Genomic DNA, 16,333 nt, shown 5'->3' with positions numbered 1-16,333 from the left:
CACAAATTAGTTAGCGTAAATCAGTTAAATGATGAAAAATTAGGTGTCTATTTACTTGTGACCACTCAGTGTACAATAGGTTAAAGTGCACATCACAACTTTGCAGTTACATTCAAAATTTAATTAAATTCCATCATTATCAATGAATACAAATAAATCTGGGATAAAGATTTAGTTAATAAATCAAATTTTAATATTATATATATGTTTTAAATTTTTAAATTCAAAAGAAAATATTTAAATAACTTCACAGTTTCCACTTGTATATGTATTGTGACATTTATTCGCTTCAACTTCTATATTTTTATCTATTGTTATAAAAGTAACTAACATATAAAAATTAGAAACTTACGAGATTAGATTAGGTTAAATAACAAAAAAAATTTCTCCACAAGGTAAGCTCACAAGTAGCTCATGCATTACATCATTCAATATGGTAACTTAAGCTATGCATTTGATGTGTGATTTACAATTTTATTGTGGGATTATTAATTAGAGTTCAAAGAGCAATATTGAATAAAAAAAATATGTAAATTGCATGAGTTTTAAATAAATAATTGTAATTTTGTGTTAAAATCTGCAGTAATTTTGATTTAGTTCATCTTTTTGTGGTAGGTACAAGATTGATCAAGTATACCAAGTACATGTAGAGTTAGGGTAGAGAAAATAACAGATAAAATATAAAGTAAGAAGAAGAAAAAATTCATGTACATTTAAGAGGGCTTTGGGGTTATGCAAAGAAAATTTAAAAACTGTAGGAATAAAAACATTTTTAATTTTAACATGACAATCATTTTGGACTCAGACTAGTCAGTACTTTGACTTTCTATGTATTCATGGATATTTCTTTAGGAAAATACTTTATTATACTTAACAAGACATTGTAGGAAAGTAAGATCATTGTGAGGAGCAAAAATAGCACTAAGACTAGTAAACCATGCCCAAAGATGCAAATGCCACAGAGTCCTCTTTCCTTGTGGCCAATGAGCTTAAACTGTCCCATAAACATCTAGATCTTGAGGGCGTGTAATGTCTTGGCCATCCATCGTGCATATGCAGGGCGCCAGGTGCTATAAATCACACTTCGTAAAGAAAGGTTATGACTAGTTCAAGAAGCTCTCGATATATGTCTCTAGGTTTTCTGACCTGAAGTTGTCATGTAGCAACCTCGGTGACACTGTCCTTAACTTTTGTTGCTTCAGCTGCAGTTTCATAGCTGTACTGGTCCATATACTCCTAAGATTGATGGAATTGATTGAAAATTACAATATCTAGACCAAAATAATGTCCCATACAGTCTTTGAAAACATGTGCCAGGACAAGTTCTAAGATATGATTATTTAAGTTGTTTCAAATTGAAAAAAGTCACAATATGCCCTGGTTAGCCTTTTTAGATTGTGAGAAATTTGGTTATGATCAACACTTATTTTTCAAATATGTAAACTATTAACCATGAACTTGATGTTTTGTTATAAAAGACTTGTTTCTGCTGTGATTCTTGAGGTGTACATTCAAAACTTTTTTGTAAAACTAATAGAGTATATATATTCTATTCAGGTTAAACAACATACAAAATTAAGTATTATAAGCCATCAGTATCAAAATATTGCAGGCATAAGGACTTCATTTAAAAGAAAAAAGGGGGGAAACATGTTGCAGATAATTTCAAGTTAGCTGAACTTTGTAAGAACAATTAAAATATGAAAAACCCATTTTTGAAAGTTTAGAAAAGAGGATCAGTCTGATTGGCCTACGTTTTGAAAGCTTACTTGAAAATTGAAAGATGAATTATGAAATGAAGGTTTACAACTAAAATAATATCTTAGTAATGTTGAAGTATTAGTGATGTAGTATATATATATATATATATACAGTAATGGAAATAACTATGGAAACACATAAGCAATATATACATGAATCACAAACAGTGTTAGATGGTGAATTGTTATTGGTACTAAATATTGTCATAGAACAAAAGAAAAGCAAATAAGTTGAACAATGTACAAGTATTTTTTATGTGAGCCCTTTGCTTTATACAGAGCATTAAACCTTGTTTTCATGCTGCCAAACACTATCATTGTACAGCTGTGGAATGTTGTTCTAAATGTCCTGTGTTACTCCCTACGATTCAGATAAATTGTTTGGTAGCCTCTTAACCTTCTCAGTTTTTACATAAGCTCGTACATCCTAAAGAATGTTTATATATGTAGGATCTTGTGTAATTCAAGCTGTTGTTCTGAGTTTTCCATTGGGCAAAATATAATTTCACCACATTGTTTTATTCTTGATGTCATTGCCTTACTGGAAGATTATGATGAATCATGTTCTTGAAGAAATGACACAGTGGATCAGAATCTGATTGTTCTTCTCATTATTCAGGGTGCCATCAGTTTTGTGTATATCACTGACAACATTGTGTAACATGCAACTCCAAACTTGTACTGATTCCTCCATCATGCTTCACTCTCTGCCATTGAATAAATGTTTTTTCGTTATTGCCAAACAACTCAAACTTGGATTCATTTGCAAAGAGCACAGGTCTCCAGTTTTTCTCATTCCACTGTTTCTGGTACAATACCAGTTTAGACTTTTTCTTAGTTTGGCTATTTGTTCTCAGCAGCAGTTATCAACAGCACTTGTTCATTGAAACCACTGTGTGCTAATGTGTATCTTACTGTTTTAAAGGTAACATTCACACCTATATTTACATCAAGATATTTGCCAAGATCTATACTTGACTTCATTTATATCATACAGAGCATATCCTGAGGTACTTAACATCAGTACATTTTTGATCTTGCACACTTCTAGTGTTAACAGAGTTAGTTTCATGTACCCTCTTTAGATTTTGCTTACAGATTCTACTGCAATATTTCACCTGAAGTATCTTTGACCAGCCAAGACTTTGAGTAAATCATGCTTTTCATGCAGTATTTCAGTCCTGGAAGCTGTGACTGGATCCTACTATGTATAGTATGATTGCCTATATTTTTAATCCTCATATTGATGAAAACCAATTGTAGTATAAACTATAAACACATGACAGTGCTCTAGTGAAATTTGTTTTCATATGGTAAAGGGATGGCATTTCCATAGTATTTGCTTTTTTTATATACTGTTTGCATAAATATTTCAAGTAAAGTACATAAATAGTTGTTAATCATAAATGATAAGTATTTTTGTAAGGATTTCATTGGTAAAAACTACAAGTGTGTGAGTTTTTGTGTCTGTGTAAGGAACTGACTAAAAACATGAGTTAAAATGCATAGGGGACTTCAGAACCAGTTAGTTAGATTAATCAAAATATTGATGGTATTTTTTGTTTATGTGTGGCTCATATTATTTAATGTTGTTCTCAGTCTAAAATACCAGAATGTTTCATATTATAAAATCTAAGATAAGTATAAAACTATTTATAATTCTACATTGTATAAGAATAATGAGAAAACCAATTGAAACTTCTCTGGCTTATTCAGACATAAAGAAGCAAATTCTTTAGTAGATGTTAATTACTGTTAGTAACCAAAAAAGATGAAAGTGAGTTTACAAAAACTTGAAAATGTTCATTTTGTTTTAATGTTAAACAATCTGATCCTGTGGCTGATAGCACATGAACTATTTCAAAATAGAAACGAGCATGTTTCTTTAAGACATAATTTATTCTGAGGTTTAAGTAGCTAGTCTCATAAACTGAACATTACAGTGAAATCAGAGATATGAATAAAATTCATTTTCTATTATATTTTAATTAAAATCTGTGAGAGAAATTTAATTTACAGGGAATTGTATTTGCATGTGAAATAGGTTGATTGTGGATTAGGAGTTGTTAATTACCCAGTTAAGCAATTTTTGCTTTAAACTGTTTTTAATATTAATTTATTGTACAAAATAAAATAAAAATCTGGGTATTGCGTAATGATTTATATTCCATGATTTCTTTTTATAAGAACACCAAATATTTTTTCTGTTGTTGTTTAGTACAAAGATAGTGACATCAAAACTGTGTATGATGATATCCTGATTGCTAAGTTGCGACCCGGACACGTAAGTATGGTGAAATGTAAGAACTATTAAAGCATGATTTAGATATGCTAATTTTTCAGAAAAGTATTTTGTGAAAATCTCAAAATATCATTCCATTGGAAATTTAATTTCTTATTAAATATCCAACAAATCAGCACTTAAATATATATATTGCTAATAATGTTAAAGCTAGACATCTCTGTAGTTTTGGTAATCTCTTTATTGAGTGTATTTAGTTTACGAGAGAAATAGGCATAAATACAATAGTAGATTCTTCCAAACATGCGTACCTCCACTGACACTAATAGCTATTTCTCGATCTTCATCTTTGCCATCTAACATTGTGTTCACTTGCTCCAGTCCTTATATACCCCACTCGACTGCCCTCGGCAATATCTAATTTGCAAAACTTTATGCTGGCCCTCACACGTCCTCTGTGCAGGTACAATATATAAACACTGTATGAAGACAATAAAAACACTTTTTCTCGACAAAGCGAGAGCATTCAGACTAACGTTTGTGATTTACGTTTTCTTAGTTTTCGCTTTCTAATAATCGGGAATTTTTTGTTCTGTTATCCAGAGATATATTTCGCTGAATTTGTTTTTTTTTTCCTACAAATATATTACGAAAAAAAAAATGGATATGAATTCGCATGTAACAGTTTCTAGCATGGAGGCTACTCAGCCTTTGTCTACTCCCCCTTTGTTGTCTAGTAGTGATCAACAGTCGGGGGGGGGGGCGACTCTCTGTGGAAGCTGTCCGTGACCTGATTCTAGGTGAGATTGAGTCCATCATGCAGCCCAGGAGTATCTCTCCACTCTGCCCCTTTTTTCTACAGTTAGTTACACATGTTTGTGAAGTTTTGGAGGTGCAACTAGTTGCTTTTTAGTCTACCCTGCTGTGTAAACAGTTTTTAAGGGGGTTACTTAGTTTTTCCTCCTTCTCCTGATATTGCTGGGCATGCAAGGAGGTTTGCAACACAGCATGGGATATGGGTACCGTGACCCCATAAATCCAACACGAGTTGTGGAACCTCGACCGTTTGATTGGGGCTAGACCATCATACTTGTATTATATTCCACCATTTTCAATTTTATGTAGTTCTGGGTGAAGAGCATACCTGTTCTGGATGTAATGCGGTGTTTCCCATTTTGATACCACTTCTCGTGGTACATTTTTTATCTCTGTCCTCACTGGCCCCTCTGTCTTCTCAATGTGAGATTCTAGCTATTAGTATCAGCAGAGGTATGTGATACATCACAGTAACACATACCAGCAACTTGGGAAGTGATACATCACAGTAACACACATCAGTAACTTGGGAAATGATACATCACAGTAACACACATCAGTAACTTGGGAAATGATACATCACAGTAACACACATCAGTAACTTGGGAAATGATACATCACAGTAACACACATCAGTAACTTGGGAAATGATACATCACAGTAACACACATCAGGAACTTGAGAAATGATACATCACAGTAACACACACCAGTAACTTGGTAAGTGATACATTACAGTAACACACACCAGTAACTCAGGAAATGATGCATCACAGTAACACACACCAGTAACTTGGGAAGTGATACATTACAGCAACACACACCAGTAACTTGGGAAATGATACATCACAGGAACACACACCAAGAACTTATGGAGTGATATATCACAGCAACACACACCAGTAACTTGGGGAGTGATACTTCACAATAACACACACCATTAACTTGGGAAGTGATACGTCACAATAACACACACATCAGTAACTTGGGAAGTGATACGTCACAATAACACACACATCAGTAACTTGGGAAGTGATACGTCACAGTAACACACACCAGTAACTTGGGAAGTGATACAACTCAGGAAATGATACATCACCACAACACACACCAGTAACTTGTGGAGTGATGCACTTCAGGAAATGAAAACTTTTGAATAGTGACAAAAAGTAGTGAAGGAGAAATAAGAGTCACTATAAAGAAGGTTCTTTGTCTTGACAACTTGCCAGGAGAATAACTGTGTGTAATTGTTATGACAAAGATAAGTAATTTAGCTTTTAGATTAAAATGTTAGCTTTTAACTGTTATATGGTTAAAAATATTGAATATATATGAAACTTCTTCCTTTATACATAATACAGTAAATGTTATTAACAAGAAAGAATAATTGTTATTTACTAATAAAAACTTTTCATTTCAATTTTTGATCGGATAGTGCTTTTTAACTTTAACTGAAAAATATTTCTTTATACTTTAAAAACATATTTTTACTTAATTAATAGTTTGTTTTAGATCAGAAACCTTTTGACTTTAATTTTATGATTCTAATGTGTGTGAATTTTTATTTAATCCTGCTTATAACTTTAAATGTATTTTATTTTTGGAAAGAAAACATTTGAAATAGAAAAATTATTCCTTTTGCTTCTAGGAATTAGACATGAAAATGCATTGTGTGAAAGGAATTGGAAAGGATCATGCTAAGTTTTCCCCTGTGGGTAAGTATGAAAATATTTTATTTATGATTTGGTATTTTTGATATTGTTGTAGTTACCTGTAAGTTTTTTGTAGTTTCTGAAATGAAAAGTTTCTCAAAGGATACAAAGGCATGTTGGGACATTAATGTTGATAAGATGTAATTTTTGATGTATGTTAGTTGGTGTAGGTTGAAATTGAAACTTAATGTAGAAAATTGTTCTTAATTTATATGCCATTTATTGATTTTTGAATATTTTAGCCACAGCTTCTTACCGACTTCTACCTGAGATAACTCTATTACGGGAAATTGAAGGGGAACAAGCAGACCGGTTAGCAAAGTGTTTTTCAAATGGTGTGATAGAAGTGGTAAACTACCCAGATGGTTAGTTGTTCATGAATGTTTTTAAACTTTAAACTCAAAAGTTATTGAAAAATGTTACACAAGAAAATAAGTTTACCTGTAGGATGACCTGGTAATTTGTTTGGTATTTAAGTAATACAGTTCTGTATAAGTGGCTATATAGCTAGTCTGAGTTATAATGCAAGAACACCTTATTTTAACTGAACATACATTTCCTTTAGGCCATAGACTAATAATATATATCTATATCTTATAAACTTTTGTAAATTTTATGTTTCCTTTATAATCTTACATGATTTTATTTCCAAAGGAAGAAGAGTGGCAAAAGTAAAGAATGCCAGAAAGGACACTTGTAGTCGAAATGTTTTTCAGCATGATGATTTGAAAGATTCTGTCAAGCTTACACGAGTGAAGGATCATTTTATATGTAAGTTAATTTACTGGATATCTTCCTTCCCAGTTATTTGATATTTAAATAAATTAAAATAATTCAACTAAAAATTATTTTCTATGTTCTGAAGACTGGTCTCCTACTTAAAAATCATTAACTTTGATAGCTTAAGACAAGTAGTTTTAAACAGATATGTGTGTCTTTCATACTCACGTACCACATATGTCACTTCTTAGGGGTGATCAATTATCTGTGTACAGCTTAACTTTGTTCATCGTGGTGTAATGGAATTAAAAAGGTTTTGGATTATTCCATAATCTAAAACTATTTTGTGTTCTTTTAATGATGAATTTTCTGCAAAAACCAAGAAGAAAATTATTCCATTTGTATGATCATGTTTATGTTTATTCATAATTAAACTTAACACACATGTTGTTTGGCCAATTTGAACCACCAAGCAATTTTTGCATAATAATCATTTCATTACACATTGAAAGAGTCTTTGGCTTATGTAAGTAACTTAATGTTTTATTCATCTTGAAGACCATGTGAATGTTTAAAAAATTTAAGACTTAACATTAATTCTGATGCCCCTAGTTTGTGTTGGAAGACAATGATATTTTTCTAATCCAATTCTGGCTTATTTTTGTTCACTTTTTGTTTGTTTTTAGTCCCTTCATTGTGGCAGGAGCTTTTATTCTCTGTGCAAAATTTGTTTTGGTAGTTTTTTACATTGATCTGACTTTTGCTATGTAATTTAAAAATCACTAAAAATAGATTCTTTATGATATCATAGTAGAGTCCTTTGTTTTGTGACATCATCTTTTAATAGCACACTAAAAATTACTAGTGCAACATTTTTAAGCCTACTGCTCTCAGTTACAAAATTTATTCATCTTGATATACATAATGCAGTGCACACTTTACAGGTATCCATTATACCAAACTTATTAAATCCTGGTGCTTCTCTGACATTCACTGCTTTGACTTTTCTGGGATAATAGGGAGGGTAACCTTTTGTACAAGTGAAAGCATAGTATATCTTGTTTCTTTTTTAAGTTTGTCAAGGTTAAACAACAAAATACAACTGCAGGAGTAAAGTGGTGAATGTTGGAGAAGCTCAAGGGTTTATATGCTCATAGCTGAGGGACATTAATCTATGTGAGAATATATAGGAAGGAAGTTAGTGTATGCTGTAGATTTTACAACACAATATAAACAGATAGGTCCACAGCAAAAGGGTCAATATGTCAAACAGAATACATACTCATTATTAAATAAGTAATGTTGTTCTTTTGTTGGCAAATTCTTTTAAACTATCTGGTGAAAATAATTCAATGTCCAGTCCAGGTAACAATTAGATTATTTCCTCATTTAATGTTCCTAAAATTTCATCAGCACCTCACAGCAAAAACAAACGAGGTCAAACACAAGAATTATATTTCTTGTTTTTCATGTATATTTTTTAGTTATTGTTATAAAAGAAACCTAGAAACTTATTAGGTAAGAAAATGAAAAATAGTAATAACAATTCTTTATGGGGTAAGCTTGCGAGCAGCTTGTGCAATATGTCATTCAGTATGGTAACATGAGCTGTGTGTTTGCAGGGTGACTTAACTTGAATGGCAGGATCATTAATTATACATGGTTCAAAGAGAAATAAAATTAAGTACAAAAAGGTGTATACTGTTATAAACCTTAAGCTATTTAGGATAAACAATTGTTGTGTTGTGTTACGATCTGCAGTCATTCTGGAAAGGAAAAAAAAATGGGTAATTTAAATGTATTTTTTATTTTGGATACAAGGTTGATGAAACTGACAGAGTCCATATACAGTTAGTGTAGAGAAAGTAACATATTAAATACTAAGTTTTTCTGAAAAAAAAAGTTTGATATTTATTTAGAAGGTTTTAAAGGTTATGAAAATATAATTTGAAGATTTTTCAGATGAAAAAACTATTTTTAATATTAACATGAAAATCACTTTGCATTTGGAGCAGCCAACACTTTGACTCCATGTATTCATGGACATATTGTTAGTAAAAATAGCTAATTAAAAATAGATTTTTTGTATGCAAAAGACTTGTAATGTTTAGTAAAAGCTTGCCAAATTTCGTAAAGATACATTAAGTACTTTTATAATTGTGCTATATTTATACCTTCATAGTTCTATGGTGGTTATATAATCTATCTATATATCCTGAGTAAGATGATTTTGAGTGACTGTTTTGTTTATTATATTATTCAGCTTCCATGTTTTTATTATTGCAAGTCTCAGAAAAGGAATGAATAAAGAAAACACTACTCAAGTGTTATAATGACACATTATGTAAACTATGTATGCTTCTATTCATCTTAAAAGAAATCTTATACATATTGCAAACCTTGGTGTCTGTCTGAGCATTCATTTGTCTCCCATTTGAAAAGCTCCACTTGCAGGCAAAGCTCAACATTCACTGTTGAAATGATGGGAGAACAGGCATGAATAATGTTGATGCCAAATCTTATTTTGCAAGCAGGATATTCTACACTAAATTGTTGGGAATTAATCACACTATCATTCACATTTCACAATGTGATGAAACTTAAAGAATAAAAATGCAGATTTATTGTATGTTATTGGGAGGTATAAGTCGCTCAGAGCCAAGAGTGCAACAAAATTAACCTTTTTAAAGTACATTAAATAATTGAAATTGATAGATTAACTTAAACGTTTTCCACTTCTGGGGATGGGTACTTTTGCTTGTGAAATATAATAGCCAAACTCAGAGTAAATACACATTCCACACTTATTATCAAACTGTTACTCTTTTTATACAACTTATGAAACTGAGTGATGTTCTGTTTCAAAATTCCTGTTATTCAATTGAGAATCAATTTAATGAAGTTGAACTTCATGACAAAGTAAATGTTCATACCAGGATAATATCTGTAGAAGATTCTGAAACATTAGGCAAGTGAATCATGACTGAAAATTGAAGTGTAATGAAAAGTAAACCTTGTGAGATATATATATATATTTTATTACAGGATCTTTGCTAGTAAACTGGTGATTTTAGAAGCTCAGCAATTGATGTATTTTGCCATCTCTTTTGTTTTTAAGCTTTATGGATTAACAAATAAGACATTAACCCTTTCACTACGGGCTCGGTCCCAGGGAGTGACCTTGTAACCATTTTGTGCTTGTTATAGTTTATATACTGTAACTTTTAATACGCAAGCATGTCTTCATGAAATTTGGCAGATTATCATTAAGCATAATAAGGCTTTTGTAAACAAAAAATCAGATTTTGTAAGATTTTTAAATTAAACATTTGCTTGTGCATTTTGTCTTTCTGAATGTTAGTTATCCCACATGCAAAGTAATTTAAGAAATATAGAAAACAATGATCTCTACTACGTACAATTGTAAAGAAGTTTGTACTCGCTTGCCATACCTTGCATGCTAAGCCTTGCCGAATTTCACACAATATATCTTTTTTAGGTTATATATATATGCATTTTTGAAATAGAAAAATAAGAAATAATAAATTACTCTACCAATATCACAGAATTCCACTGTAATTTATCAGGCTTACTAACAAAGCTTTATTTCAATCTAAATAATAGTTTTTTTGAACACCATTCTCTCTTACTCCTTCTTACTAATAAAATTAGTATTGGGAAATAGAGATCTTGAATAGGTTGAGAAAACAATGTGGGGAAAGTTCTGAGCTTTTGATTGGTTATAAACACAATAGAGTGAAGCAGGTGTATATAAGCAAGTATTTCCAAAAATGAAAGAGGTGGGCGGAAACACTGTGTTTGATTCCAAAAATATAGTCATGTCTTAGTAAATAGAAAAGATAAGAGGTTCTTATTTTATATTCATGTGTAATTTGAGTTTCTAATCCTTAAAAAATTATGAACTTTGTATTTGGACATCACAAACATCTAATTTGAACCAAAGCTGCATTCAACATAGCACACGAGACACAAAAATCGACAATTACATATTTTGTTTTAATATTTACTTTTAAATTAAGAAACTAACTAATCTATAATACTAAAATTTGAATCATAATCTACAATTTGATACCACACTTATTAACATACATTCATAAAATAGTGGTTCAATAAAATTTTGAATGCAAGTCTGCAAACTTGATGACATTCCATTTGACCCTTGACCATAGGAAAAACATGTAGCAATAGGGTTACTTCTTTTTATGACATAGGCATTTTTTTGTGTTGTACTTAATGTTCATCATAAAATTGTATGGTTTTTACAGGAGCTTTGCCATGTGCCATAAATCACTAATTTAGAGGACAATAAAAGTTACAGATTTCCCATGGTAAAACCACTGTTTGATTCAAATACACATTCCACCTGTGTATCTTAATTGATAGGAGAGGACGCTTCAATACAACCCACATTGTTTTGCATCATTATTTTACAGTTTTTTTCTGATGCTCTACTTTGTAACATTCTTATCACATCCAGTGTCAATTAAGAATGCTAATCATATTTATAAAATCTCACTATCCAGATTTTATTTGTATTTAACTTCATCTCACTGCTCATAATTTTTTTCCTTTACTACATGTAGTTTATTTTGCATCTTCTTATCATATAATTCATTAAATATAAATTTCTATATATATCTTTCTGTTCCACTTGAGGGGTCTGTTGTCTGCAGCTAACCAAGAAATTCAAGGAAATTTTAGAATGTCTTTCTACAATTGTCCTGCAATTTGTGTCAAGAATTCATATTAAAGGAACCCATTTCATACTACAGTTGAAAACAACAGCTTGGATTTGTGTAGATAACTGTGTCTTTAGGTTGGTTAGAGTGATAATAACAGTAGAAAGTTTGTCACAATTATACTTCTTTTCAACCCCTTTTGTGAACATTTTCAGGTTCTGTGGAATCAACAGGAGCATTACCACCTGATACATTAGTTTGTGAAGCCATTAAAGTTTTGATGGGAAAATGTCGTCTTTTTCTCAATGAACTTGATTCAGCTGGAGTAGGTCGATTGTAGTCTTCAAACCAAATACTATTAAACTATTTCTGTTTCCGATACTGTGAAACCAGACTACTAAATTTTAGTGTGTTTTGAAGAGTGATTATAAGGTATGGTATTTGTTCGTAAACAATTTTAATAAAACACATGAAAAAGGTTGTTACTGTGGAATATAAGGTATTTCTAAAAAGTATTAGTGATATTGTGGAACAGCTTCCATTTACAAAAAATATTTCCAAACATTTTGAGTAATTTTTAATAGCTCATTAAGAATAAATTAACAAAATTATCCAAAAAGTTCTTGTATTTGAGCAGGTGAGAAACTGATAAAATATATATCAATTCATTCAAATTGCAGACTTTTTCAGAATCAACAATTTTTGTCAAGAGATAATTAAATTAGTTTGTAAGGACAGCACAAAATTTTGGACAATACAAGCAGAGTTTCCACAGGATAAGATGGAGTAATTTGGCAAATCATTACTCAAAATGCAAATCTGCCATATTTTTATTCCCAATTGTCAAAACCTATACAAATGGCCTAAATGTTTGGTGCAATAACGAATTTCTTGTCCATAAAACTGTTGTCACATAATTCTACATTGCATGTACCAAAGTTAAATGTAGTTGGAGCATGCAGAAAAAAAAAGTTTTAAGACAGTTGAAACATGGGTGTGTGCAGGATGTCAGAAACTTACTTTTTAGTAGTATATATAGTAATGTAAATATATGGGTGTGTTGGGCTAAAAATTCTTCTGCAGCAGGTGCCTGTGACTTGTTGGTGCTAAATTCGACAGTAAATGAACAGCATACACTCCTTGTTTTTGAAATAATATATATATTCAAAACAAGTTAAATGTATGTACAAAACTCTTTACACTATGGAGATCATAGTTGTAGCTTAAACACTATACAGTTCTCTTCTTCTTGTCAAAAGTCCACTTTGGCCAATTCAATTGCTATAGAATTCAATTGACAAGCCAAACTTATTTTTATCAAATTTTATCGCAATAGTATCCATGTATAATTCACTTACTCTGTTGCGTGAGTTACTGTAGTTGTATCCTGAATTTCCAGTAATTGTCTGCTCTTCATACTTCAAATAATCGTCTGCCTTTTGTCAAAGTCCACACAGATGGGTTCAGTTAGTTTAGAACACCCTTTGATGAGACAAATTATTCTCCTTATCTTTTTCAAATTGTTAATCTCATTATAACATATCAAACATTAGGCCATTCATTCCCACGATGGTTAACTTTATGTTTTCTATCTTTTCTCTGACCGAACTTCTCTTTTACCTGACTTTACTTTTACTCTGTTTCTGTTTGTCTGGTCACAGCTATTTATACATCTGTCATTTAGGCCTTCTAGAAATCTCCATAGCCTTGACATCAATGGATTCCAAACAAAATATTTGATAGCCTTGACATCAAGGAATTACCAACACAAAATAAATTAATTAATAATACAACCTACACTAAACAGTCTTTTATATATGACACAGGATATATATAATGACCAAATTATATCAAAGCTATAATTAGGGAAACACAAAATTGATAATCCAGGGGGGGTGTATGCCCACAAATGGAAACCATGTTCCAAATATGTGTTAATTGGCAGATCTGCATATTTAGTTAAATCCCTTGCCTATTCAGAATACACCCTCAATATATAAATATTAAGTGAGGTTGGCAAAAGGTTTAATTTGAAGTTTATTATAAGAATAAAAAATACATGAAGTTCAGTTAAATGTTCTTTGACTGATTTCTACAAGAAATTTAATGTTACATAATGAACTACCAAGTTGTATGATCTGTAGTTAATTAAACCATTTCTGGACTAAGGGGTGTCATTTAAATGACTTGATTACTTTTCCTTCACACAGTGGAAGTATTTAATCAAATTGCTTGAAACTTAGTTAAATTAGAAGCCAATATGCCTAAAATTTGTGATCAAAATAATGTAAACTGAAGATTTTTCCACATTCCTGTTAATTAGCCCATTTCAGATTCAAAATCAGAGGCGTTTATTAATATCATTCTGGATCTCACTTTTCAGTTGGGCTGGATGAAGAAACAAAAAAAATCTTGGGCAATATATTTCTATGTGCATATAATAATTAAAAAGGTAGTAAAACATTAGAAACCCAGAGGCTTAAAACTTGTAATACAAATCACATACATTGCAGGTGTTTTTTCCATATTTTACATAATAGTATATAGTTTTAGCTTTAAAAAAAAATATATATGAATATATGTTTTACATTTTCTATCATTTTATACATTATGAAATTTCCAAAGTTTTTTGTATTGTTTTGAAAAAAAACATCAAATATACCTCCTTAAATATTAAAATTTTAATTTTTTGTATTTTTGGTCAGAGCTGTGGTTAAGGGCCCCCACAAATGGGGGGGGGGGGACATTTGGGCCTTATTGAATTGCACAGAAATGAATATCCCAAAATACTTTCTGCTTGGAATACCAACCTACCTATCACATGTATGTGAATATTTAATTGTATATTATATATATATATATATATATATCTGCGTGTGTGGATTTGTGTGTATGTATAGGCCTATATGAATCTCTTTGTGGGTATACGTACATGCTACTAATAAAGAATATGTGCATAATGTCGCTGGTACTGTGAAGTGCCTACTGTTCTTTGACACTATACATTGTGTGTGCTCCAGTCAAAAACATCAATGGCTCAGACCTTTCACCTTGTGATAAGGGCACTCAATTCACAATTTGCCGGTCCAAATCCCCATCATTAAACATGCTCCCCCTTTCAATCATGTGAGCATTATAATGTGATGGTCAATCTCACTATCCTTTGATAAAAAAAAAGTAGCCCAAAAGTTGGTGGTGTCGACTAGCTGCCTTACCACTAGTCTGTCACTGCTAAATTAGGGATGGCTAGCACAGATAGCCCTCAAGTAGCTTTGTGCAAAATTCAAAAACAAACATTATTTCAGTGATAGAATGTGAATGCTTACATGGACTGAGTAGCTTACATTCTTTATAAAAAGTGACCCTTGAGTCCTTTAACCAACAATAAATGCATGACACTAAATGAGTTAAAAGTACAGAATATATAGACTTACCACCTTCAAATTCATAATAATTATTATTTTAATCAAATTTATTGTTAGGTGGCAACACCTTATGTGAATCTTTGATGTCATCATGTCAAAGTTGAAAAGACTGTTATTAAAATACCTATGTCTACATAATCGTTAACTTTGTTGAGCTAGTAGATTCAATAAAACACTAACTTGTAGCTACTAGTGTCAACCTCTTTGTTTCAACTTTCCAGACAGACCATGAGATTATAAGAGATTTGGCTCTCCCAGACTTCTCAGATTATTATTGTATTAACAAGATGATGAATATGTCAAATTCACTATTAATCAATTTTTTTGTGTAATGGCAGTAATTGGTCCATTACACTTTCTTATTCCACAAAGGATATCCATGGGCCTTATTCACTATCTCAATGTGCAAGCACAAGAGGAGGCTAGACCTGCTGCAGTGCTACTGTAAACATGGTGACCAGTACTAGTGAAGTCAATATGCATGACATTTGGCACATAAACGTTGTACCTGTATTTCGTGCAGGCACTATGAAGGACTTAATATCCAAACAAAAGGCTGTTAAAGTGACATCAAGCAGGGCATATAAAATTTTCTTGGAGGGCTATATTCATAAGACTGAAGGCAAGTTTCTTAGCTGCCATTACCAGTCAGTCTGAAAATGATTGAAACAATGTTGAAACTATATCTGATGTTAATTATTTAAGCATAATTTTTTATATTGTAGAACAGTGATGAAATTACTATAATCACAGATATGAATTAATAGACTTACCATCAGAAAATTTTAAATATCATATCGATTTGTGTGATAAACCTGTTAAGTTAGGTTGATGAACCTTTCTATGCATGTAGTCTAACATGTACAGGTAACCATGGTGACTTGTATGTTAACAATAACTGTCATATACATAATCATTTCAAATTTCTGAGTTAAGTAGGCCTACATCACTGGCCTTTA

The 16,333-nt window shown here is 31.4% G+C and overlaps 1 protein-coding gene across 2 annotated transcripts in view; it reads left to right on the top strand.

Moving 5' to 3' along the window:
- Positions 1-12,430, top strand: part of LOC106458258 (DNA-directed RNA polymerases I and III subunit RPAC1-like) — a 35,541-nt gene extending 23,111 nt beyond the window's left edge. For both annotated transcript variants that reach the window (XM_022384404.1, XM_013917743.2), the window contains exons 7-11: positions 3,979-4,044; positions 6,466-6,532; positions 6,772-6,894; positions 7,184-7,300; positions 12,165-12,430. In XM_022384404.1, the coding sequence (XP_022240112.1) occupies positions 3,979-4,044; positions 6,466-6,532; positions 6,772-6,894; positions 7,184-7,300; positions 12,165-12,289 (498 nt within the window). In that variant the 3' untranslated portion in view covers positions 12,290-12,430. The remainder of the gene's footprint in view (positions 1-3,978; positions 4,045-6,465; positions 6,533-6,771; positions 6,895-7,183; positions 7,301-12,164) is intronic.
- Positions 12,431-16,333: the final 3,903 nt, after the last annotated feature.

This window comes from Limulus polyphemus, unplaced genomic scaffold (genome assembly GCF_000517525.1).
Source record: "Limulus polyphemus unplaced genomic scaffold, Limulus_polyphemus-2.1.2 Scaffold435, whole genome shotgun sequence".
Classification (NCBI taxonomy): domain Eukaryota; kingdom Metazoa; phylum Arthropoda; class Merostomata; order Xiphosura; family Limulidae; genus Limulus; species Limulus polyphemus.
The sequence above is the reverse complement of the archived record's forward strand: the minus strand, read 5'-3'. Positions and strand labels throughout refer to the sequence as shown.